This window comes from Halichoerus grypus, chromosome 6, assembly GCF_964656455.1.
Source record: "Halichoerus grypus chromosome 6, mHalGry1.hap1.1, whole genome shotgun sequence".
Lineage (NCBI taxonomy): Eukaryota > Metazoa > Chordata > Mammalia > Carnivora > Phocidae > Halichoerus > Halichoerus grypus.
The window spans coordinates 19997297-20024351 of record NC_135717.1 but is presented as its reverse complement, the minus strand read 5'-3'; the positions used below and the strand labels follow the sequence as shown (position 1 = coordinate 20024351).

Genomic DNA, 27055 nt, shown 5'->3' with positions numbered 1-27055 from the left:
TACAAATTGGCTTATAATGGCCAATTATTGGCCATTGGCAAGTCAATAGGTGATCTGAGTTTGACTGGACAGTGGATAGACTCATTTGAGTTGAGTCTTGGCCATATGCTCACCACAGGAAATGTGAGGGGTAATTTCCCTTTGAAGGAGCTCTGGGAAGGGGAGGTCATATAGCATTTCTACTTTCTCTGGGAAGTAGAAGGTGAGGTCTTAACCCAAGGGTATGCAGAGAAGAGGTGGATGAGAAAGTTCAAGAGACTAACTAGCTGACACTTAGAAGATACTCAGAGCAGCGGGAAGGGTCCCACTGAGTTTTCCAACCAATATTTTGCAAAGATTTCATTCTTCGTGGTTATGCATTCTCTTCCAGCAGGGCTCACAGCCTAGTGTAGATACATGGGAGGCAGATACTGGATTGATCCAGGGTTGGAATTTTCCCAGGTAGGTGAAGAAGTCAGACATTAGTAAAGAAGATTAAAGGATTAAAAGAAAACAAAGACAAGAAATAGCCGATATGATTATCACCTGTTTCCAAAGAAAAATTGTAGGATTTAAGATTTTAGAGGCATGGCATTTCTTGTTGGATGATGACACGGTTGGTCTAAGGTGTGGTCATAGGAGACGATGGACAAAGAGAAGCAGAGGGGAAGGCCTTGGAGTTGAAAATGCACAAGGTTTGAAAGGCATAAGTAGTGGATGGGTTGCTCAAATACATACTGAAGTCACTTGGGTTGGTGGCAGCATTTGGAATGGAGAGGAAAATGGTTTAGTAGGATATGGAGTATTTAGTGAAGGAAGAGCGTGCCTAGGGATGAGTGGGTAACTATGATGTGAAGGTAGAGAGAGTCAAATCTGGGCCTTATTTTTATTCCTTCTCTTCCTCACTGTCCATACACAACAAATAATCAGGTCTTGTAGATTTCACCTCCTAAAAATGTTCTCTAACTCACCTACTTATGTCTCCTTCCACTACCATCACCCTAGAGTAACCCATCATTTTCTCCCACCTCTACCACTGTCCTAACCAACCAACGTTCACTTTTCTAAAAAATTTTATTTATTTATTTATCTATCTATCTATTTATTTATTTATTTTAGAGAGAGGGAGGGAGAGAGAGCCCATGCATGTGCATGTGCGAGTGGAGAAGGGGCAGAGGCAGAGGGAGAGAGAGAGAGTCTCAAGCAGACTCCCTGCTGAGTGCAGAGCCCAACTCGGGGCTCATTCATAGGACCCTGAGATCATGACCTGAGCCGAAACCAAGTCCAACGCTCAATTGACTGAGTCACCCAGGCGCCCCAACTAACATCCACTTTTGACTGTCTCCAAACCTTCTCTACACTGTAGCCAGAGTGATTTTTTTAAAGAAATGTATCTTATTACTGCTAAGGACCCTTCAACGGCTTTCCATTGCTCTGAAGATAAAATCTGTGTAGGACATTATATTTGTGTTAAAATACGTGATGTCCCTCCCTAGCAAAGGGTTCTACTTCCCTGCCTCCTTCATGTTAGGCTTGGTCATGTGCCTTGTGGGAGGATTATATAGTCTTGCCCCCTAGAACACAAAAGTAGTCATGTGACTTGCTTCAGCTAATGAAACATGGGCCACCGTGATGTATGTTACTTTTAAGTAGAAGCTTAAGAGCCACATATATGGCTCCTCATTTCTCCCTTTTCCCTCTTTTATGAGAGTGGCATTGGCCATGATAAAGGCTGATCCATCAGGCATGAGGGCAATGGGGAGACAAGACTCACAATGGGCATATCACATGAGTTAGAAATAGGTTGCTGTTGTAAGTCATTTGTATTACTACAGCAAAACTTAATACGATCTGTAAGGCCTTGAATGATTTAATGATTTTGTCCAAGTTCTCCAGCCTTATCTCCCAAACATTTCCTTCCAGCTTAAATGTCATTTCCCCAGAAAAGTCTTTTATAACTCCCTTCCTCCACCAGCAACACGGGACTAATTTAGATCGACTATTATTCTACCTCATAACATCTTTTTCATTTCCTTCATATCACTCAAATACAGTCTGTGATATTTTTTTGAGCACGATTATCTGCTTACCACAGGAGAGTGTAAGTTCAGAGGGGGCAGAAATTATGTACATGTAGTTCTTCATTATGTCCCAGTGTCTGGCATACAGTAAGTACTCAATTAACATTTTTTGGTCAAATGGATGTATCTGAGTGCAGATCACAGGTGATTCCAGAAGCCAGGGAATGGCTAGCAAATGGGAAGAGATGGGTTGAAAGCAAGAAGTGGATCCAGGGCAGACAGAAACAGGTTGTGGGCAGGGGTGGGGTGGTGCATGGAGAAATGCCTGCAGGCATAGGTTCACAGGAGAGGGGGCCTCTTATAAGATGCCAATCGGTCACCATTTCTACAGGTAGGTGGGTTGCTGTTCAGGGCAAAGAGTAGACTTGTAGACTTATGCATGAGGCTACCATCCTGTCTCTCCCCTCTCCACTCCTTGTTTTGGGATTTCTCATTCCATCAACTTGTTGAACATCTTCTAGATGTCAGGTATTACTGGGAATGTAGTTAGTAGATAAACTAATGCTTAGTTTCATGAGCTTATCCAAGTGGGGAAGACAGGCATGAACCAAATAATTATAAGAGTGTCAGATGAATTCTTCAAAAGAGAAATTCAGAGGCCATAGGAAATCCCATAGAGAAGCAAATCTGTGTTTATATTTCTGTTCTCTGCTCCTGCTACTCTTTCGTTTGCAGTGTCCTTCTCCTTGATTTTTGCTTGCCCAGATTTTATCCATTGTTCAAGGCCTTCACTTGAAAAGACCATAATCCTGTGGTCAGGGAATTTGTCTATTAACCTGCTAGTGGTCCTGAGATGCTGTGGTCCAAGGTCACTCTAAATAATGATATTTCTGTCTAGGTCCTCTGCACCCTTACGTGAAGAGTTACAGGTGTTCTCATTGGGATGCTGTCAGTACTTATTGGGGTAGAGAGAGCTAAGGGGGTATGGGTGGGGCACTGGCAGTGTGAGCCACGCTTCCTCATTGCCTCCTATTAAATCCCATAGCCACCCATTCCTACCAACCCCCACTGGGTTTTGATGGAACTATATGCCTTTAGTACATTCTACCTTATCTTGTGTGTTCATGTTTTCCTCTTACTTTCCTGTTAACTCCCGGAGGCAGGAACCATGTCTGATTCATCTTTTTATCCTCCCTATGGCTTAGCAGAGGTCCTGTCACAGAGAATCTATTTACTCAATAAATGTTTGCAGAATTGAATTGTGGGGGATACCATTGCTCCCTAGGGCACCATTATATCAGATCCATTCTTTTTTAACACCGTCAAAAGATACTGTCATAACATTGTCATTGATTCAGAGAATCCATTTCCAGAATTTTATCTATTAAAATTCAAAAAAATTTTTTATCACAGGAATAGATCCACATGGTAACAAGTCATATAATCCAGAAGCATTTATTGACAAAAAGCAACAGCCTTTCATCTGCATGTACTCTTCTCTCCAGAGACCTTCTTTTCAACTATTTCTGTTTGTTTCCATTGGCCTCTAAACAATACAGTTGTCTTGAACAACACAGAGAGTTAGGGGCACGGAACCCCTGTGCAGTTGAAAATCTGCATATGATTTTTGACTCCCCAAATACTTAACTATTAATAGCCTACTGTTGACAGGAAGCATTACCAACAACTTATAAGTGGACCCGTGGAGTTCAAACCTGTTTTGCTCAAGGGTCAAATATACTCACATCTCTATTTTTTTGGTTTATTTATTGCAAGCAATTTTTATTTTTTATTTTTTTTCTATAAAAGATGAAGATTTAATTCGGGTACATGAGCACTTTTCCTTCACTTGTCTTATTCTCCCAATAGTTGGTATGTTTGTTTTTAGTTCTTTAAAAATTACATTTATACCTTTATAGAATATAGTTTAAATGCTATTCCTCTCTTCCCATTTCTTATTTTGTCAATGTTATTTTTCTACATTCTTTGTAAGATGAGGACCTTAGTGTCTCATTGTTTCTTTTGTCTCGGCTTACCCTTCTTCCTCCCCTTTTCTGAGGACTACCTTTTATTTTACATTGCCAAGATGGTTACAGCTACATTCTGTTCTTCAGACACAGTCAAGTTGTTCTTTGCTGTTAGATTGACAATAAAGTTGAATATAAACCAGTGTCCTTGTTATTACAATGATGTGATTATCCTTTATGCCTGGACCAAAGATTGAGCTAGGATTACGTTTTCTTTTCTATGGATATAAGGCCACAACCCTTGGGTCATTCAAGTAAGAATATCAAAGCATCAAGGTTAAAAGATTTTTATATTCTTACATCAGTTGCTTAAAATCGTGACACATTTAATTACTTTCATATTTAGACCATGACTTTCTTTTAATTTTTTTAAGCCTGGAGTTTCTGATTGCCCCTTGCGGCCAAAAAAAAAAAAAAGTTCCTTTATTGTATTTTCAGTTTTTCCACCCTCTCAATGAAGTCATTACTGAGTGTATTTCTTTGGTACATCCTCTTTTCTAAGACCTCTTGGAAGGAATGGGATGGGGGAGGGTTGGGGATACTTGGACTGTCATGTTGAACCACAAACACTTTACATGTTTAATTAATTAATTAATTTCAGATTTTATTTATTTATTTGCCAGAGAGAGAGAGAACACGTGCACAAGCAGGGGGAGTGGCAGGCAGAGGGAGAAGCAGGCTCCCTGCTCAGCAGGGAGCCCGATGTGGGACTTGATCCCAGGACCCTAGGATCATGAGCTGAAGGCAGATGCTTAACCACTGAGCCACCCAGGTGTCCCTGAAATTTATTTTTAAAAAATAAAATTCTGTGAAATGTGATTGTGACCAAGAATTATCCCAGGTTCTGAACGATTCTCATGCCAGGCCAGATAACCTCTCTGTCTCATATTGGGCTTGCTCATATTTTCACTTTTGTTATTCATTGTGCCTTAAATTTCTTATCAATAAAATGGGGATACGAAATTCAAACTATGTCACAGGAAGAATGACTAGGAAGTATAATTCTTGGCCATTCATTTCTTGGGGGAAAAATCTATCTACAATAGCTATATATATGCAAATTAAATACATGAGCCATCTATAAGCCTATTAGGTTTATAAGAGAATACATTGTAGGAGAGCTCTCTCTGTGAATAGTACAGAGATATTATAAAGTACGTGTCATTTTTATTTCCATGGTAGGGGCCATTAATTCATGATCCTCTGTCCTTGGCGTGGAGCACAGTCTGATATCAGCTTCAGGATCAAGACTGCCCAGTTCCTGAGGATGGAGGCTGGAGCCTCAGGTAGGGTTAGATGCCATGTTGACCCAAACACCTGACCTTTGGAGGGCACAGTTCTCTCTCCTACTTCTCAGTCTAGTGAAACGTCCTCATTTGGGCTTGGTTTTTTCCTCGTATGGAGAGGAAAAAACTCCTGGACTATCACAGGCTTTCTTCACTTCAAAAGGAGCAAAAATCTCATTAAATCTACAGGATCTTGTCCTCTATTCTGAAGCCAACCAGGTAGTTTTGGGTTACTCAGAAATTAAAATGATTTGGAGGTTACTGCCCACTCTCCCTGTTCCTTCTAGTCTCAGCGTAAGGGTGGCTTTCTGAGGGTGCGCTCTCCTGGCTCCATAGAATAGGTAAACTAGGTCAAATCTCTTTGCAACAACTCTCTGAATTGGTCGGGATCCTTTCTCCTTCAAACAAGGGGCAGATACTCAAGTCAAGCTTGTTTAAGCAGAAAGGGAATTCCCTGAATCACGTAATTGAGAAGACCGTGTAGCATTTGTGGATAGAGCCATGGTGAATATAGAATCTGAATTTATGTCATGAAGTTTCTCTGTCATCTCGTCTTACCTTTGCCACTCTGCTGCCGCCTCCTCCCCCCCTTCCCCTTTTCTCCTCCCTCTTCTTCATCCTCTTTTTTGTCTTTTTCTTCTTTCCTTCCTTCCTCCCTCTTTCCTCCCTTCCTTTAAAAAAAAAAGGTTGGTTTTTTTTGTTTTTGTTTTTTAGCATTTTGTACCACTGAAGTTCTCGCTCCAGTTTACATTAAACTTGTAGGCCACAGTCATAGAAGTGGCAAGTATACCATTCTCCCAGATTCATGTATCAAACTCCAGAGAAGACGCTCATTGGCCTTTTTCATATTAAGTGCCCACCCTTGAACCCATCAAGGGGATGGGGTATACTAGAACTGCCGAAGTCTGATTCAGAAGAATATTTTGTTGTTTGGCAAGAGGCGTTCTGTTGTCCAAAGAAGGGGGGAAAGGTGGTGGATATACAAAATAATAGTATCCATTTCCATCAGACCGTGAACTTGCTATTTTATTTCTATACCATGAAGCGAATGAAGCTTGAAGCTTTAAGGTCCTGTACTTGCATGCACCCCTTATAAAATTTATGAGTAAAATTTTTTTTAAAATTTTTTTATTGTTATGTTAATCCCCATACATTACATCATTAGTTTTAGATATAGTGTTCCATGATTCATTGTTTGTGCATAACACCCAGTGCTCCATGCAGAACGTGCCCTCCTCAATACCCATCACCAGGCTAACCCATCCTCCCACCCCCCTCCCCTCTAGAACCCTCAGTTTGTTTTTCAGAGTCCATCGTCTCTCATGGTTCTTCTCCCCCTCCGATTTCCCCCCCTTCATTCTTCCCCTCCTGCTACATTCTTCTTCTTCTTTTTTTCTTTCTTAACATATATTGCATTATTTGTTTCAGAGGTACAGATCTGAGATTCAACAGTCTTGCACAATTCACAGCGCTTACCAGAACACATACCCTCCCCAGTGTCCATCACCCAGTCACCCCATCCCTCCCACCCCACCCCCCACTCCAGCAACCCTCAGTTTGTTTCCTGAGATTAAGAATTCCTCATATCAGTGAGGTCATATGATACATGTCTTTCTCTGTTTGACTTATTTCGCTCAGCATAATACGCTCCAGTTCCATCCACGTCGTTGCAAATGGCAAGATCTCATTCCTTTTGATGGCTGCATAATATTCCATTGTATATATATACCACCTCTTCTTTATCCATTCATCTGTCGATGGACATCTTGGCTCTATCCACAGTTTGGCTATTGTGGACATTGCTGCTATAAACATCGGGGTGCACGTACCCTTTCGGGTCCCTACTTTTGTATCTTTGGGGTAAATACCCAGGAGTGCAATTGCTGGATCATATGGTAGCTCTATGTTCAACTTTTTGAGGAACCTCCATACTGTTTTCCAGAGTGGCTGCACCAGCTTGCATTCCCACCAACAGTGTAGGAGGGTTCCCCTTTCTCCGCATCCCCGCCAACATCTGTCATTTCCTGACTTGTTAATTTTAGCCATTCTGACTGGTGTGAGGTGGTATCTCATTGAGGTTTTGATTTGGATTTCCCTGATGCCGAGCGATATTGAACACTTTTTCATGTGTCTGTTGGCCGTTTGGATGTCTTCTTTGGAAAAATGTCTGTTCATGTCTTCTGCCCATTTCTTGATTGGATTCTTTGTTCTTTGGGTGTTGAGTTTGATGAGTTCTTTATAGATTTTGGATACTAGCCCTTTATCTGATATGTCATTTGCAAATATCTTCTCCCATTCTGTCAGTTGTCTTTTGGTTTTGTGGACTGTTTCCTTTGCTTTGCAAAAGCTTTTGATCTTGATGAAGTCCCAATAGTTCATTTTTGCCCTTGCTTCCCTTGCCTTTGGCGATGTTTCTAGGAAGAAGTTGCTGCGGCTGAGGTCGAAGAGGTTGCTGCCTGTGTTCTCCTTTAGGATTTTGATGGACTCCTGTCTCACATTTAGGTCTTTCAACCATTTGGAGTCTATTTTTGTGTGTGGTGTAAGGAAATGGTCCAGTTTCATTCTTCTGCATGTGGCTGTCCAATTTTCCCAACACCATTTGTTGAAGAGACTGTCTTTTTTCCATTGGACATTCTTTCCTGCTTTGTCAAAGATTAGTTGACCATAGAGTTGAGGGTCCATTTCTGGGCTCTCTATTCTGTTCCATTGATCTATGTGTCTGTTTTTGTGCCAGTACCATACTGTCTTGATGATGACAGCTTTGTAGTAGAGCTGGAAGTCCGGAATTGTGATGCCGCCAGCTTTGCTTTTCTTTTTCAACATTCTTCTGGCTATGCGGGGTCTTTTCTGGTTCCATACAAATTTTAGGATTATTTGTTCCATTTCTTTGAAGAAAGTGGATGGTATTTTGATGGGGATTGCATTGAATGTGTAGATTGCTCTAGGTAGGATTGACATCTTCACAATATTTGTTCTTCCAATCCATGAGCATGGAACGTTTTTCCATTTCTTTGTGTCTTCCTCAATTTCTTTCATGAGTATTTTATAGTTTTCTGAGTACAGATCCTTTGCCTCTTTGGTTAGATTTATTCCTAGGTATCTTATGGTTTTGGGTGCAATTGTAAATGGGATCGACTCCTTAATTTCTCTTTCTTCTGACTTGTTATTGGTGTATAGGAATGCCACTGACTTCTGTGCATTGATTTTATATCCTGCCACTTTACTGAATTCCTGTATGAGTTCTAGCAGTTTTGGGGTGGAGTCTTTGGGATTTTCCACATAAAGTATCATATCATCTGCAAAGAGTGAGAGTTTGACTTCTTCTTTGCCAATTTGGATGCCTTTGATTTCTTTTTGTTGTCTGATTGCTGTGGCTAGGACTTCCAATACTATGTTGAATAGCAGTGGTGATAGTGGACATCCCTGCTGCGTTCCTAACCTTAGGGGGAAAGCTCTCAGTTTTTCCCCATTGAGAATGATATTAGCTGTAGGTTTTTCATAGATGGCTTTTATGATATTGAGGTATGTACCCTCTATCCCTATCCTCTGAAGAGTTTTGATCAAGAAAGGATGCTGTACTTTGTCAAATGCTTTTTCTGCATCTATTGAGAGGATCATATGATTCTTGTTCTTTCTTTTGTTAATGTATTGTATCACGTTGATTGATTTGCGGATGTTGAACCAACCTTGCAGCCCAGGGATAAATCCGACTTGGTCGTGGTGAATAATCCTTTTAATGTACTGTTGGATCCTATTGGCTAGTATTTTGGTGAGAATTTTTGCATCCACGTTCATCAGGGATATTGGTCTGTAATTCTCCTTTTTGATGGGGTCTTTGTCTGGTTTTGGGATCAAGGTAATGCTGGCCTCATAAAATGAGTTTGGAAGTTTTCCTTCCATTTCTATTTTTTGGAACAGTTTCAGAAGGATAGGTATTAATTCTTCTTGAAATGTTTGGTAGAATTCCCCTGGGAAGCCATCTGGCCATGGGCTTTTGTGTTTTGGGAGATTTTTGATGACTGCTTCTATTTCCTTAGTGGTTATAGGTCTGTTCAGGTTTTCTATTTCTTCCTGGTTCAGTTTTGGTAGTTGATACATCTCTAGGAATGCATCCATTACTTCCAGGTTATCTAATTTGCTGGCATAGAGTTGCTCATAATATGTTCTTATAATTGTTTGTATTTCTTTGGTGTTGGTTGTGATTTCTCCTCTTTCATTCATGATTTTGTTGATTTGGGTCATTTCCCTTTTCTTTTTGATAAGTCTGGCCAGGGGCTTATCAATCTTGTTAATTCTTTCAAAGAACCAGCTCCTAGTTTCATTGATCTGTTCTACTGTTCTTTTGGTTTCTATTTCATTGATTTCTGCTCTGATCTTTATTATTTCTCTTCTCCTGCTGGGTTTAGGCTTTATTTGCTGTTCTTTCTCCAGCTCCTTTAGGTGTAGGGTTAGGTTGTGTACTTGAGACCTTTCTTGTTTCTTGAGAAAGGCTTGTATTGCTATATACTTTCCTCTTAGGACTGCCTTTGCTGTATCCCAAAGATTTTGAATAGTTGTGTTTTCATTTTCATTGGTTTCCATGAATTTTTTTAATTCTTCTTTAATTTCCTGGTTGACCCATTCATTCTTCAGTAGGATGCTCTTTAGCCTCCATGTATTTGAGTTCTTTCCGACTTTCCTCTTGTGATTGAGTTCTAGTTTCAAAGCATTGTGGTCTGAAAATATGCAGGGGATGATCCCAATCTTCTGGTACTGGTTGAGACCTGATTTATGACCTAGGATGTGATCTATTCTGGAGAATGTTCCATGGGCACTAGAGAAGAATGTGTATTCCGTTGCTTTGGGATGGAATGTTCTGAATATGTCTGTGAAGTCCATTTGGTCCAGTGTGTCATTTAAAGTCTTTATTTCCTTGTTGATCTTCTGCTTAGACGATCTGTCCATTTCAGTGAAGGGGGTGTTAAAGTCCCCCACTATTATTGTATGGTTGTCAATGTGTTTCTTTGCTTTTGTTATTAATTGCCTTATATAATTGGCTGCTCCCATGTTAGGGGCATAGATATTTACAATTGTTAGATCTTCTTGTTGGATAGACCCTTTAAGTAGGATATAGTGTCCTTCCTCATCGCTTATTACAGTCTTTGGTTTAAAATCTAATTGGTCTGATATAAGGATTGCCACCCCAGCTTTCTTTTGGTGTCCATTAGCATGGTAAATGGTTTTCCACCCCCTCACTTTCAATCTGGGGGTGTCTTTGGGTCTAAAATGAGTCTCTTGCAGACAGCATATCAATGGGTCTTGTTTTTTAATCCAATCTGATAGCCTGTGTCTTTTGATTGGGGCATTTAGCCCATTTACATTCAGGGTAACTATTGAAAGATAGGAATTTAATGCCATTGTATTGCCTGTAAAGTGACTGTTACTGTATATTGTTTGTGTTCCTTTCTGGTCTATGTTCCTTTTAGGCTCTCTCTTTGCTTAGAGGACCCCTTTCAAGATTTCTTGTAGGGCTGGTTTCTTGTTTGCAAATTCCTTTAGTTTTTGTTTGTCCTGGAAGCTTTTTATCTCTCCTTCAATTTTCAATGACAGCCTAGCTGGATATAGTATTCTTGGCTGCATATTTTTCTCATTTAGTGCTCTGAATATGTCCTGCCAGTCCTTTCTGGCCTGCCAGGTCTCTGTGGATAAGTCTGTTGCCAATCTAATGTTTCTACCATTGTAGGTTACATATCTCTTCTCCCGAGCTGCTTGAAGGATTTTCTCTTTGTCTCTGAGACTTGTAAGTTTTACTATTAGATGTCGGGGTGTTGACCTATTTTTATTGATTTTGAGAGGGGTTCTCTGTGCTTCCTGGATTTTGATGCCTGTTTCCTTCCCCAAATTAGGGAAGTTCTCTGCTATAATTTGCTCCATTATACCTTCTGCCCCTCTCTCTCTTTCTTCTTCTTCTGGGATCCCAATTATTCTAATATTGTTTCGTCTTATGGTATCGTTTATCTCTTGAATTCTGCCCTCGTGATCCAGTAGTTGTTTATGTCTCTTTTTCTCAGCTTCTTTATTTTCCATCATTCGGTCTTCTATCTCACTGATTCTTTCTTCTGCCTCATTTATCCTAGCAGTTAGCGCCCCCATATTTGATTGCACCTCATTAATAGCCTTTTTGATTTCTACTTGGTTCGATTTTAGTTCTTTTACTTCTCCAGAAAGGGTTTCTCTAATAACTTCCATGCTTTTTTCAAGCCCAGCTAGTATCTTTAAAGTGATGATTCTGAACTCTAGATCTGACATCGTACTAATGTCCGTATTGAGTAGGTCCCTGGCAGTCGGTACTACCTCTTGTTCTTTTTGTTGAAGTGATTTTTTCCGTCTTGTCATTTTGTGCAGAGGAGAATAGATTAATGAGAGAACAAAATGCTAGCAGGGTAACAACGTCCCCAGAAAATATACTCTAAACAAATCAGAAAAGACCTGAAGCAGTGGGAAAAGAAAGGGAAAGAGAGAAAAAAGAAAAAGAAAGAAAAAAAGAAAAAAGAAAAAGATAAAGATAAAAACAAACAAGAACAGAACAAAACAAAACAAAAACAGAATGTGATCAAATATGATCAGGCTGGTTTATAGATCAGTGCCACACACTAGATTTTGGGTGTATTTTGGTCTATTAAAAGAAAGTCCCTCCCAAAATTTTAAAGAAAGAAAAACTTATATATGTACAAAAATAAGGGTTGATATGATGAAGGGATGGAATATGAGTGTAAAGATGGAAATTATAAAAAATTTTAAAAAAGGATTTGATAAGCTGTTTGAAAAAAGAAAGAAGAGGATTAAAAAAAAAAAAGAAAGAAAAAAGGGAGAGAATGTGATCAGGCAGGGGAGTAGAAAAAAACCATACACTAGAGATTTAGAGTATATTTTGATCTGTTAGAAGAAACTATCTCAAGATTTTAAAGAGAGAACAACTTATATATATATGTCAAAAATACGGGTAACTACTATGAAGGGATAGGATATGACTTTAGAAATGAAAAATAAAAATGTTTTTTTTAAAAAAGGGATTGATAAGATGTTGGTTGAAAAAGGGAAAAAGAAAAATTCAAAAAAAAAAAAGAAAAAAAGAAAAAAGAAAAAAAGACAGTTAAAAAAAATAATTAACTTTGAAAGACTAAAGAATCATGGTAAAAAAGCCATGAATTCTATGTGCAGTATTCCCCTAGCACTGGAGTTCTGCCGTTCTCATTGATCGGTAAACTTGGTCTTGGCTGGCTGTTCTCGCTGATCTTCCGGGGGAGGGGCCTGTTGCCGTGGTTCCCAAATGTCTTTGCAGGAGGCAAAATTGCCCCGCCCTTGCCCAGTCCGGGCTAAGTAATCTGCTCGGGTTTGCTCTCCGGAGCTTTTGTTCCCTGCAAGCTTTCCGTACAGCTTTGGAGGCGGAGAGTGAAAATGGCGGCCTCCCAGTCTCCGCCCCGGAGGAGCTGAGAACTCGGGGTCCCGCTCCTCAGCGAGCCCCCAGAGAAAAGCAGTCAGTCACTCCCGTCTCCCCGGTCTCTGGCCACACTCCGCGCTCACCCGGCCTGTGACCGCGCCTTTCTATCTGGCACCCGACCCCGGGTGGAGTCTCCAAACCCAGCAGATTCCCGCGGTGCGCTCCCGCACCTCTCGTCCCGGGGGAAGAAGGTGAGTCTCCCCGGATCTGCCGCTTGTTGGGTCCCTGCTGGAGGAGCAGTGGCCCGACTGTGCCGCGGATCACGGTTTATGGCAACCCCGAGCTGAGAGCCCGCGCCTGGGCTCCGTCTCTGCAGCCGGCTTCCCCGCTCCGATACCTGGGAGCTCTGCCGCACTCAGGCACCCCCGGTCTTTCTGTGACCCCGAGGGTCCTGAGACCACACTGTCCCGCGAGGGTTCCACCCCCCACTTCGCCACCAGAGTGACGTCCCTCAGCGGAGCAGACTTCTAAAAGTTCCGACTTTGTGCTCCGTGGCTCTGTCACTTGCCAGAAGCGGCCGACGGAGGCCCCTCCCCCGCCGTCTATCCTCCCGAATATCGCCTCGGATTCACTTCTCCGCACGTCCTACCTTCCAGAAAGTGGTCGCTTTTCTGTTCAGAGAGTTGTTGCTATTCTTTTCTTCGATCTCCTGTTGAGTTTGTAGGTGTTCAGAATGGTTTGATCCCCATCCAGCTGAATTCCTGAGAGGAGACGAAATCCAGGTCTCCTACTCCTCCGCCATCTTGCTCCGCCCCGAGTAAAATATTTTAAGTGCAATCCATTAAGACTGATGTCTCTATTCACTCTGACTTTCCCTTCCCCTCCACAACATTTCCTTCATGTTGAGTAGCTTTGGAGGGACTGCAGGCAATTTTCTATAACTAAGTTGGGGATACATTTTAGTTTGAGGTTAATGAGATAACTTTATGTAGTCTGCCGTCACCTACGCATATGGCTAAATTATTGTTCACAGTCCCATGATAGAAATGGCTTTCAAGTGTACTTCCGCTGTCTGCTGTAAAAGCTGATGGGGTGATATAATATGACAGTGCAGGGCCAGGGTTAAATCAATATTTGGAATGGGTCCTTTAGTACCCAGTACCAGAATTATATGGGCAGGGGATGAGAAGCAAAATTTGCAATGTGCACAGCTAAAAAGCTCTTCCAAATCTTATAGCTCACATGTGAAACCACATGTGAAAACAACTTAATAGAGGTTTTCCAAGATAGGACAAGTTGTTGTTTTTTGTTTTTTGTTTTTTGTTTTAATTTTCTCAACATACTGATAATAAACTGTGAAGCTTAAAGAAATAATTAATTAAAAATTTGGGGGGCACCTGGGTGGCTCGTCTGGTTAAGTTTCCGACTCGTGATTTCAGCTCAGGTCTGGATCTCAGGGTCATGAGTTCAATCCCCCCACACTGGGCTCCACACTAGGCATAGAGCCTACTTAAAAAAATTTTTTTTTAAATTAACCATACGAAGAAAAACTGAATTATCTTTCTCTTCTTTCCATTGAAAATCATGTTATAAAGTTGTCATCATATTGAAGAGGCAGTCAGAATATATACCAAAATACATGGGGAAATATAAATATTGTAATATTTTTTCTGGATTAAAAAAATTTATAACTGTGATATTTTTTTACTCATTCTTTTTTTTTTTTTTAAGATTTTATTTATTTATTCATGAAAGGCAGAGAGAGAGAGAGGCAGAGGGAAAAGCAGGCTCCCTGCTGAGCAGAGAGCCCGATGTGGGACTCTATTCCAGGACCCCGGGATTGTGACCTGAGCTAAATAAAGGCAGACACTTAACCATCTCAGCCACCCAGGCACCCTTTTTTCCCTCATTCTTTTTTTTTTTTTTTTTTTTTTAAAGATTTTATTTATTTATTTGACAGAGACATAGCAAGAGAGGGAACACAAGCAGGGGGAGTAGGAGAGGGAGAAGCAGGCTTCCCCGCGGAGCAGGGAGCCCGATGTGGGGCTCGATCCCAGGACCCTGGGATCACGACCTGAGCCAAAGGCGGACGCTTAACGACCGAGCCACCCAGGCGCCCCATGTCCCTCATTCTTAATACATATTTACATTTTGCTTTGGAGGCAGTAATGAAATACAGCATTTATTGAGTACTTCTGTGCCAGACACTTTTTTTTAGAATTTATTTTTTAGTTTACCTATTTTGAAGGTGTACTATTCTCAGTTTGACAAGTGCTTTTGTATCTTAATTTTGTATTTACTTTTTTTTTAGAGAGACAGAAGGGGGGAGGGTAGGAGGGGCAGAGGAGAGGGAAAAAGAGAGAATGTCAAGCAGACTCCACGCCCAGCGTGGAGCCCGTCACGGGGCTCCATCCCACAACCCTGAGATCATGACCTAAGCTGAAATCAAGAGTCGGGCGTTTAACCTACTGAGCCACCCAGGTGCCTCATAATTTTTTATTTACTTTTGTATCTAATTTTATATTTATAATTTTGTGTTTTTTAAAAGAGGGGCCCGGGCATCAGTGTGCAGCCAGTGTTGAGAACCACTGCTTTGGGAGGTTGTCACAGAAGCCCAGGTAAGAGATGATGGCCATCTGGATGAGGAGAGTAGCAATGGAGATGAATTTGAGATCTATTTTGAGATAGAATAGACATGCTTGGCTGATGATGGGGAGGTAATGAATGGGAAGAATCAAGGATCACTCCCAGGTTTCTGGCTTGGACAACTATTAGCAATGGTTCTCCAACTCCAGCATGCTCCAGAATCACCCTGAAGGCTTGTTAGGACACAGAGTGCCTGACACCACCCCCAGAGTTTCTGATTCAGTGTGTCAGTGGGTGGGGCTTGAGAATTTGCATTTTTAATAGTTTCCCAGGAGATACTGTTGGTCTAGGGACCACATTTTAGTCTAACACGAGAGCTTTTAAAACTCCTGATCAAGCCAAATACCAGTGAATTAAATCAGAATCCCTGGGAGTGGGATCCAAGTATCAGTCTTTGGAATCACTTGGGAACTTGTTTAATGTATTCATAAATCTGGCAAATCCTCAGATTCTGATTAATTGGTCTGGGGTACGGCTTGGACACTGATACCTTTTCACAGCTCCCCAGGGGATTCTTCTAATCATGTGTCACCACCCTGGAGAGTCCCAGAACCAGGTGGATGGTGATGTTATGTGCTGAGATACATAGAGGTGTTCTCTCTCTCTACCATGGTTTCAGAGGTCATCTACCTCAGAGGAGCTTGCTGTCATTGTCCTGGGCATGTGAGACACTTAAAGCATCTGGACTAACAGGAGCTCCCTCCTTTTCCTTTCTTGCTATAAAGTCATAATGATATACAATTTCCAGGGAGCTAGCTGTTAATTCAGTCCCCATAAGAATACAGTAGAAAGTGTCATTACTTAGGAATAGCTACTCCCTCATGTATCCTCAGTGCCTAGCACAGTGTCTGACCCATAGAAAGCGTGAAATACCTATGTATTGACTAAATGAAGTACTTTATGAAAATGAGAAATTTATGAAAAATGAAAAAAAAATCAGAAGCTTTGGAACTTTAAATATTAGTAGAAGCCAATGAGTTCAGTAGATCTCAATGTTGGTTGTGAAACGTGAGGATTTTGATATGGGTCCTGTTGCAACACGCGAAGGTAAACTCAACATTGACCCAACAGCTTCCAGGCCATGAGGAAGCAAAGACGTGATTGCAAGCCCTTGAGGAGTTGCAGGGGCAGTCTTGTCAGGGAGAGCATGTCCTGTGTAAGCCGTCATGTTCCACATGCTCCCATGTTCTCCAGCAGGACATTCTTAGGATGCAGCCAGTGAATTCACAGCCACGATCCAGGTTATGCAAGAAATGTCACTTCTCTTTATCTCCTTAAATTCTACTCTGAACCAACAGTCTTCCTAGTCAATGGGAAACTCTAATATCTTTATTGGGAGTCACTCAACTCTTCTGACCCACCCTGGAGGTGTGTGTGGGGTTTTAGGTGGAGTTAAATATTTGGGGAGGTCCCTTCTGGTTTTAGCCTACCCTTTTTACCTGTAATAAGTCTGTAGGGTGCGTTGAAATTTGGAAGCTCAACTTCCATCCTGTGCCTGGGCATGAAAATTTTCACTGGTGCTGGAAGTCTGGGTGTAACCAGGGCCCAGCCTTCCTGGGTGCACCACATAGTCATTTCCCCAAAAGTCCTGCCAAGTCTTCTGGGCTCTGTTGGGACGTGGGTTAATAATCCTATGACTCAGGATCCCCTCTCTTTCTTTTTGTACTGAAATCATGTCCTCTCTGTGTTTCCTCCTTCTACTCACCTTCTTTGGGCACTCACCAATCTCCCTCCACCAGGATGCCTAGAATCATCATCTTGGTGATCTCAGCATTTCACAAAAGTTCGGGAAGGGTGCTGTCTTTCAGGAACTTTGACTCTCTGCTCTGAAAACCCTTTGAAGACAGAAAACAAAGGCCTGGCTACCTTCTCAGACAGGGGGATGTTCAGATTCCAAAGCACAAAATACACTATTGTCCTTATACTTCTTCAACTCGTTAATATCTCGGTAAATTATCTTGCCACAAGCTGAAATAGGATGCCTCTACCAGCATCAAACCATTCTGGATGTCAGTGCGGTATAAGTCCCCAGAGCTTCTGTGGCTGCAGTGGGGCTAGTCCTCTAATCCCCTTGGCTGTGTCAGTAAGGGAATCTCCACTGATTTGGAAAACTTGCAAACATAACAATCGCAAACTTTGCAAGTGAACATCTGCACAGCTCTGTGGAATGTTCCAGAACCTTTCTCTTAACATTAAAATGGCATTTCATCTGAACATCTCTTAGTAACCAGAATTGTTCTATTCAAAGGCAGTACAATCTAATTCTCTCTGCAAAACAGGCCAGATTACACTAATGAATCTCTTTAGATGGAAAATTTATCCTAATTTCGATGTCATTCATAACTCTGGCCTCAATAAACATTTACTGAGTGTCTACTGGGTGCCAGGTCCTGAGGACTCAAGGAGAAAGATCCTCAAGGAACTCAGTTAAGAGGGAAATAGCAACAAACTTTTATAATATGAGGTGATAAAATATGAATAAAAAGCTTTAAAAGCATGGTGGAAAAGCCAATAGAAAATTCATAGAAGAAATGACATTTGATCTGGGTCGTGAAGGACACATGAATATTTTTCAGGTGGGGATGAGAGAGAGGGCATTCCAGGAAGAGAAATGGCCAGGGCAAAGGGACAAGGGCAGAGCTTTGCAGATTCCCATGTACTGTGTGTGTGTGTGTGTGTGTGTGTGTACCAGTGCGTGCATAGGAAACAGGGAGTAGGAGCTGGTTGGAGTTGATTTTGAGGAGGAGAGCAGGAAATATAAGAAGTTTCTTTAAATCTAACCTAGTTTTATAACTAACACATAAATCTCTTGCATAGCCTCTTGGATACCACTAGTACTGCTGGGACTACTACCACAGAGATAACATTTGTTGTGCTCTTATTACTGGGTGGGGAGTTAAATGTATTTGCGGGATTGTCTCATTTCATCCCCACATCTCTATGAGTCCTTTCTCTTGTTATCCTCATTGACAAATGTTCTCCTGTCTTTTCACATCTGACTCTTGTGTTCTTTTTTTTTTTTTAAGATTTTTTATTTATTCATTAGAGACACAGAGATAGAGAGAGAGAGCATGAGCAGGGGGAGAGGCAGAGGGAGAGGGAGAAGCAGGCTCCCTGCTGAGCCAGGAGCCCGAAGTGGGGCTCGATCCCAGGACCCTGGGATCATGACCTGAGCCAAAGGCAGACGCTTAACCTTCTGAGCCACCCAGGCGCCCCTCACTCTGTATTCTTACAAATATTTCAGATACCTAAGAGACTCATGTTTCTGTGTGACTGGCTTATTTCTTCAGAGTCATAGAATTTAAAAAAAATTTTTTAAAGAAGGTCAAAGACTCTGCTTTGAGGCCAGCTGACATCACCCAGCACTGTGTCCACTTAAATCTGTTGCTACACCACTGGATGTTTTGACCTCACCATGTTGACCCCTCTGTTTTGACTGTAAGACTTAATGACTGAGCCACCCAAGTGCCCCTATCTAAATGTTTTTTTTTAAAGTTTGATTCTGGGGTGCCTGGGTGGCTCAGTTGGTTAAGCCTCTGCCTTTGGCTCAGGTCATGATCTCAGGGTCCTGGGATCGAGCCCTGCATCGGGCTCCCTGCTCAGCAGAAAGCCTGCTTCTCCCTCTCTCTCTGCCTGCCACTGCCCCTGCTTGTGCTCTCTCTCTGTCAAATAACTAAATAAAATCTCTTCAAAAAAAGTTTGATTCTCCTGTCAATTTGGAGTCAATAACAGGGTCTGTTCTGTGCAATTTTAGCTGTTACCAGTTTTATTTAGCATTTATTATTTATGCCAGTAATTTACAAATCAACCCATTGCAAATTGAATTGAAATAGTGATGCTTTATATTTGTTTCTTATTCATGGGGAATTGTAAAAATTTTTGTATGCATGTGTGTGTGAAAAGAGAAAGATAAAAAAAAAAAGAGGGAGAGGGATTGACTGATTGAGAGAGGAGGGGCACCTGGGTGGCTCAGTTGGTTAAGCGTCTGCCTTTAGCTCAGTTCATGATCCCAGGATCCTGGGATCGAGCCCCGTGTCAGACTCCCTGCTCAGTGGGCAGTCTGCTTCCCACTCTTCCTCTCCCTCTGCCCCTCTCCCCCTGCTTGTGTTCTCTCTCTCTGTCTTGAATAAATAAATAAAATCTTAAAAAAAAAAAAAGCTGATTGAGAGAGAGGAATATTGTTTGCAAAGCTCTCAAATGTATGTCAGAGTTTAAGTGTCCACGGGGTCAAAGTGTCAGGATATGAGAGCAGTGTTTGTCATTGATCAGTGTTTGTCGTCCTGGGCAGAGGCAGAATCTGAGTCCCTCATTAGCCTTAGGAAGGAGCCTGGAGGAGGGATCTGAAGCCAGCAAGTGTATCTAGAAAGCATCATGCAAGGTACTGACTGACAGTTAATGGCTCTCCAGATTTACCACAAAAATAGAGATGACTAGGTGGCACCAGCCTTACACATTTCACATAACCAGTATCACTTGAAGTAACTTGAAGTTGAGGGTCTTAGACTCTTGACATCATAAGGGTTTTCAAGACAAGAGGCCATGTATGGATTTCCATTGTAACCTATAACTCTGGGAGAAAAGAGGGCTTGTGCCTTCCAGAACCTTCTTTTCAATGAATATCCATTTCCTATTGGATTAAGCCCAGCTTTTTTTTTTTAGCATAAATACTGGATCCTTCAGATTTGGTGGGCGTCCACCCTCAAGCCTCCATACCTATGCACACCTCACTCAGGCCACTCTGAAAGTTTGCTGCCCATGCCTCCCTGCTGTCCCCACATCAGTTTTGCCTGGAATTCTATTTCCTGCCCTTCTCCCTGGAAGACTCCTACATATCCTGCTAAGCTCTTCCTAAAGGGGCCCATCCTTCTTGAATTAGGAAGATGGAAGAGACATGGGGGGACTGTTTTGGATGTGGAACACATGGGAGTCACTTTGGACAAACTGTGTACAAAGCTGACAGGAAATCTGGGACTGGGAGTGTCTAAGAGAGACAGACAATTGGAAGGACTGGGGAAATAGGAAGGTCTGGAAGGACTGGGGGAGGCATGGGCTTAGACTCATGCTATAGACCATGTGAGGGGATAGGGGATGTGGGGAGTTGGATGTGACTAGAGGTAAGTGGAAGGTGGTAGAGGTCAGGGTTGGGGAGAGTGGGTTGTGCACCCCTTTGCTCTCTGCAGCGCTCTGTGAAGACCCTGGTACAGCACTGAACACATCGGGTGCTGAATGCTGTCTCTTTTCCCCTGCCATCTGTGAGTTCCTCTCAGTCCTGGGACATGGTGGGGGAGGAGTGTGAAATGGCTGAGCCTCCATATCCTTGGGAGAAACTCTTGGCTAAAGAGTTAGCTGATAAGCAGGGCCTCTCCAGTCTCTTCAGGAGGTACCTGCTTATCTTTCCCCAGGGCAGTCTCTCCCAGTCACTAAACCATGCGGTTAAAGCACCAGAAGACCACTAATTCTGATTCACAGTTCCCCCAGCGGGCTCCCCCATGGCATCTGTTCAGGGAATGTGTGACCCTCGTGGGGAGGACCCAGGTTGTGAGACTGGAGGTCTTTTTAAGATTTATTTATTTTATTTTAGAGAGAGAGATAGCATGGTGGGGAGGAGCAGAGGGAGGGAATCTCAAGCAGACCCCCTGCTAAGCAGGGAGCCCCATGCAGGGCTCGATCTCATGACCCTGAGATCATGACCTGAGCCAACATCAAGAGTTGGATGCTTAACTGACTGAGCCACCCAGGTACCCCAAGACTGGAGGTCTATTTAACTAAGGCTCGTCAGGTTCTTTGCCTGGGCTCTGTCTGGGGGGTGGAGATCATTTGCTAAGAGTTATGAGCTAGGTTGAAAGAAAACTATAAGGTAAATTCACCAATAGGGACATCTGGAGAACAAAGTGTCTGTGATCCTCTATGAACTGCTGGTGTGTGACCTTGTGTGACCTCAGGTAAGCCACTTTATCTCTCTGAGCCTGAGTTTCTACATCTTCAAAATAGGGATCAAATAGCTATCTTTTAGGGCTGTTGTAATAAGTAAATGTGTTATGGTACCTTTAGTGTTTATTGTTTCCATTTAGTTTTTAATTCCGTTTCAATTGATTTTTGTGTCTGGCATAAGGTTGGAATTTAACTTATTTTTTCCCTGAATGAATAGACAGTCGTACCACAACACCATTTATTGAATAACCCCCTCTTGCTCTCACCAGTGAGAAATTCCGTCTTTATCATATACTGAATTCTGATCTGTTCATTTCTGGACATTCAAATTGTGTTCTGTTAATCCATTGGCCTATTCCTGGACTAATATCACACTGTTTTATTATTGTAGCTTCATCATATGTTGTGATATGTGGTCTCTTGTCATTATTCTTCTATTTCAAGATTTTCTTAGCTATTCTTAGGCATATGTTTCTTTCCCCCAGAAGAAAGTTCTTTTCAAGTTACTAAGTTCCAAAAATATGAACTCAATTGTAACTGTGGACAATTTCATAGGGATTCAGGGAATGTCTTAGTCACCTTGAGCTGCTTTAACAAAATACCTTAGATTGGGGAGGCTTAAACAACAGAAATCTATTTTTCATAGTTCTGGAGGCTTGAAGTCCAACAAGGTCAGGTTCTGTTGAGGACCCCCTTTCTAGCTTGTAGATGTTCACTTTCTTGCTATATCCTCACATGGTGGAGAGACAGAGAGAGCTCTTATGTCTCTTCCTCTCTTCATAAGAGCATTAATTTCATCATGAGGATCCCATCCTTATGACATCACCTAATCCTAATTACCTCCCAAGGATCCCACCTCCAAATGCCTTCACATTGGAGATTAAGGCTTCAACATGCAAATTTGGGGTGGGGGGCACAAATGTTCACTCCATAGCAGGGGTGAATGGCATCTCTTTAAAATAATGACTTTTCCTAATTAGGAGAATGGCATGTATTTCAATTTACTTAGGTTTTCTTTTTTGTCTTTTGGTATTTTCATTATATAGTTCTTTCACATTTGTAATTAAAAGTTTTCCTGGGTAGTATATATTGGGAGTGGTATCTCTTTCATTTTTCTTTCCAATGAGATACTAAACACATTCATGCTAATCTAATACAATCTAATACACAGATTTAATCACACTGTCTCTTCATCTGTCACACTTAGGTCACATGGTTATTGCAGGGGCTGCCATATGAGGACAACATGACCCTGTTTCCTGGGAGCGTTTAATTAGGCCAGTGGAAGATGCCCTGGCATGGCCAGGCATGACCTCTCTGGGGTTGGCAGCATGATGTAGACATCTGGACTTTCCTAGCATACGGGTCTCAGAAGCAAGGATCAGCTATGGAAATGGAATTAGGGAAAAACTAGTCTTTTAATCTCAGGTAAATTAGGGTGACCTTTGGAATCAGGGATGAATCTTGTCGCATCTAAGAGGCCAGGTTAGCAGAAAACTTCAACTCAGCAACAGCATCAAGCACACAAAAGCAACCTGGTGTGGACCAGAACACAGGGAGATTTTCCATGGCAACACTACAGAGAGGTGGGATGGAGGAGGGGCTGTGTGTGTCATTAAGGTGACCAGTCAGTTTGGACAGCACGGGGTGGGGCTAGAGGGGTAAGTAAGTAACCCAGGCAAGATTAGAACTAACATTGGTTTACATTTCAGGACTGAGTTCTTTCTTCTACCTCTGGGGGCTCCCACTGCTGTCCGCTCTGTCCCTTAAACATTTTTACCTTCCATTTCCCCCATACCTTCCTCCACTTCTTGTCCTCCACACACCCCTACCTTCTGCTTTCATCCTCCATCCAGCCCCCGCTCTGTCACACTTTATTTTGGTGGCTTTGGTTGACTGTGAAGCTCCCCAGTTTGCTGGAGGGGGGGACAGTCCATAAGACTGAGGAGAAATGACTTCCTCCTCTTATCTCACACCCTCTTCTTGCAGCATAAAAGCTTCAAGCCGTCTGTAACATCAGATTGTTCCATAAATGACACATAACATGAAAATAGGCTTCATAACCTGGAATAGCAAATAAGCACATTCCCTCCCCTCTCATGCAATGTCCTGTATGACCTGAGTCCTTTTATCTAAATTCAAGCAGATGGTGCAATTTTCTTGTCCTTCCTCGTGTCCACAGCTCAGTCCTAGGGATGGGGGTCCTGTCATTTTGGCTGGGCTCTTTGCTTCAAGTTGTAATTGTTGAGGTTAGCTTGACATTTGATGGAACATCTGTAATTAATGCGTCACTCAGATGGCACAAAGGAAAGGGAACATGCAGGGACCTTTTTATTGAGATGGAAATTCCACAATCAATTTAAGCACCCTTTGAACACCTACTATGCACAAATTACTGCCTAGGACTGGGGCTACAGAGTTTAGCAAATGATCCTTAGCTTCAGGGACATAGCCTCTGCAGAGACAGCAATTGTCAGCAAAGGACATGGTAAGTGTGATAAGGAAAATGTTCACAAAATGCTCTGGCAATAGGTTGGAGTTAGAGAAAACATATTTGTAATACATATGACAGATAAAACTGTACAATAAGCTGTCACAAACTGATGAGCAATATACTAACACCCAACAGAAAAATGGAAAAAGGCATGAATGGGATCATCCAAGTGGCCAGTAGTATATATTAATCAAAAGAAGATACTATTTTACCCCTGGCAGACTGGCAAAAATTAAAAATGAGGGGAAATGCCTAGAGCTGGAAAGGATGCTGGAAGAAACATGTATTCTCATATATCATTGGTAGAAATGTGAATCATCAGAGTTATTTTGGGACCATAGCAATGCCATATTTATTCAACTTAAAAATACACATATTGTTTGTTTTGATCTGCCCCACTTTTAGTAATCTAACCTACATAAATAAAATTATTTGTTGAGGCAATAAAATTAAAAACGACTTAATTAAGTGTGGCCCTTCCATATTATGGAATATTAAGTAGCTAATAAAAAGTGTGAGTTAGATCTATGACTGTTGACCTGAAAGGATGCTCATTATGTATTATTAATGAAAAAGCAAGTTTCATAGGAACTTATATAACATGATTTTGTTCTGGCAAAACCATGAGAAAAAGTGTGTGTGTGTGTTTGTAATTGTTTAAGTGAGTGTGGAGAAAAGTGGAAGGAGATACTCCAGGTTGTTAACACCTATAATTTTAGTGGGAAAGAAGGTAGGAAAGGAGAGAGGATAAGAATGACTATTTTTTCTTTACTAGCTTTCCCCCCTAAAAACTAGTTTTAGATTTTCTGTTGGAGAAGACAGACTAGATGTACATTTTCCTATTTTTCCTGCTAAGTAAAACTAAAACTCCTGGATGTTGCACATTAAACAAACATAAGACTCTGAAAGGCGGAGAGAAGAAGGCAGACTGGCTAGGGATCAGGGAACAACATGTTGGTGAACTCACTTGGTTTTATTTTCACTTCATATTCTGGACTTGGAGCTGAAGAAGCCAGTCACTCAGAATGCTAATGGAGCAGACCAAAGAAAAAAAAAAAGCAGCCCAGTAAAAGCCTGATCTCATTAGTCAAAGCACCAGAAAAAGAACAACCTAACAAGAGATAAAACTTTAGATAATAACTGCTCTACTGGAGCTAAACGTCACAGAAACTGTGGCCTCACTTCTAACCACACCAGCAAAGGCTGAGTGGGAAGTCTAGACTTCCACTCTTTTGAGAATCTAGCAAGATACCCCAGCTTTCACAGTGGATGGTAGCAGAGAATGCTGATTAGGAATTTGGGACTTCATCTATGCCAACAAGGTCTCCCATCCTCATCCTGTGTATCAACAGAGACCATGTGGAGAGTCTGGACTTTCACCCTTACCTGGTATAATGGAGTGCCTCTCCCTCTCCCCTGTGGCGCAGCCACAGGAGGCCTAGGTAGAGCCACAACATCACCATTGCTTGGGGGTTACAAGGCAGCTCCCACCAAAGTGTCCATGTAGACCACATGAAGCAGGAACTCCCATCCCCTGCAGTAATGAGGAGAACTCCACTTGGATGTCAGCAAAGACCAAGTGGGGAACCTGCTTTATACCTCTGCCTGGCAGGAATGAGGCAGCATGCCCTCTTTTGCTTTCAGAGTGGTATCAGAAAAATCCATAAAATGTAAGGTTTAAATAAGATCTGAAGTCTCATAACATAATATGAAAATGTTCAGCTTTCAGTTGAAAATCACTCATCAAACCAAGAACCAGGAAAGTCTCAAACTGAATGAAAAAGACAATTGATAGATGCCAACACTGAAATGCCAGAGATGTTGGAATTATCTGACAAAGACTTTGAAGTAGCCATGATAAAATGCTTTAACAAACAATTGTAAACAATGCTTGAAACAAGTGAAAACAATGGAAAGTCAGCAAAGAAACAGAAGACCTAAAGAAGAACCAAATGGAAGTAATGGAACTTAAAAAAAACAATAACTGAAATGAAAAGCTCAGTGAATGGGCTAGCAGCAGAATAAGAGGGGACAGAAAAAAAGAATAACTGAACTGGAAGATAAAATAGAAATTACAGAGATAAAATAGACTGACAGATATGAATGGAGCCTCAAGGACCTGTAGGACTATAACACAAGATCTAGTACTCATGTCATCAAAGGCCCAGAAAGAGAGGAAAAAGAGGATTGAGTTTTAAAAAGCGCTTGAAGAAATAATGGCTAAATGCTTCTCAATTTGGCAAAAGGCATAAACCTACAGATTCAGGAAGCTGAATCAACTCCCAGAAGGGTAAACTGAAAGAAATCTGTGCCAAAATGTATCATAGTTAAGCTTCTGACAACTGAAGACATAGGAAAAAATCTTGAAAACAGCCAGAGAAAAATGACAACTATCTATAGGGGGAAAAGGATTTACTTATTTTTTTTTTTTTAAGATTTTATTTATTTATTTGACAGAGGGAGAGAGAGAGAGTGTGTGTGTGTGTACAAGCAGGGGGAATGGGAGGGAGAGGGAGAAGCAGGCTCCCCACTGAGCAGAGAGCTCGACGCGGGGTTCGATCCCAGGACTCTGGGATCATGACCTGAGCCATAGACAAATGCTTAACCGACTGAGCCACCCAGGTGCCCCAAGGGGAAAAAGGATTTAAATAACAGTAGATTTCTGATCCAGAGGTCAGAAAGATGTGACACAATATTTTTCAAGTACTGAAATAAAATAGCTGGTGATTCAGACTCCTATACCAGTGAAAATATCCTTGATGAGTGAAGGAAAAATCAGACATTTTCAGATGAAGAAAAATGAAAAGAATTTATAGCCAACAGACCTGCCCTAAAATAATGACTAAAGGGAGTTCTCTAAACAGAAAAGGCATGATAAAAGAATCTTGGAACACCAGGAAGGAAGAAAGAACCCAGTAAGCAAAGATATGAGAAATATATATTTTCCTTCTCCTCTTGAGTTTTCTAAATCATGTTGGACAGTTGAAGCAAAAATTATAACACTGTTGGATGTGGCTCTAAAACATTTGTATAGGAATTACTTAAAACAGTTATAAATTGTTTGTTAGTAAGTAAACATAACATGTAGGGGTGCCTAGTTGGCTCAGTTGTTAAGCGTCTGCCTTCGGCTCACAGTCCTGGGATTGAGCCCCACATCCGGCTCCCTGCTCTGTGGGAAGCCTGCTTCTCCCTCTCCCACTCCCCCTGCTTGTGTTCCCTCTCTCACTGTGTCTCTCTGTCAAAGAAATAAA

The 27055-nt window shown here is 41.7% G+C and overlaps 1 protein-coding gene across 3 annotated transcripts in view; it reads left to right on the top strand.

The window, feature by feature from the left end:
* LOC118534539 (uncharacterized) overlaps positions 1-27055 on the top strand; it is a 260521-nt gene that overhangs the window by 51603 nt on the left and 181863 nt on the right. For all 3 annotated transcript variants that reach the window (XR_013448790.1, XM_078074670.1, XM_078074669.1), the window contains one exon: positions 15282-15351. Coding sequence is in view for 2 of the 3 variants with exons in the window: in XM_078074670.1 (XP_077930796.1) it covers positions 15282-15351 (70 nt within the window). In the remaining variant the exon portion in view is untranslated. The remainder of the gene's footprint in view (positions 1-15281; positions 15352-27055) is intronic.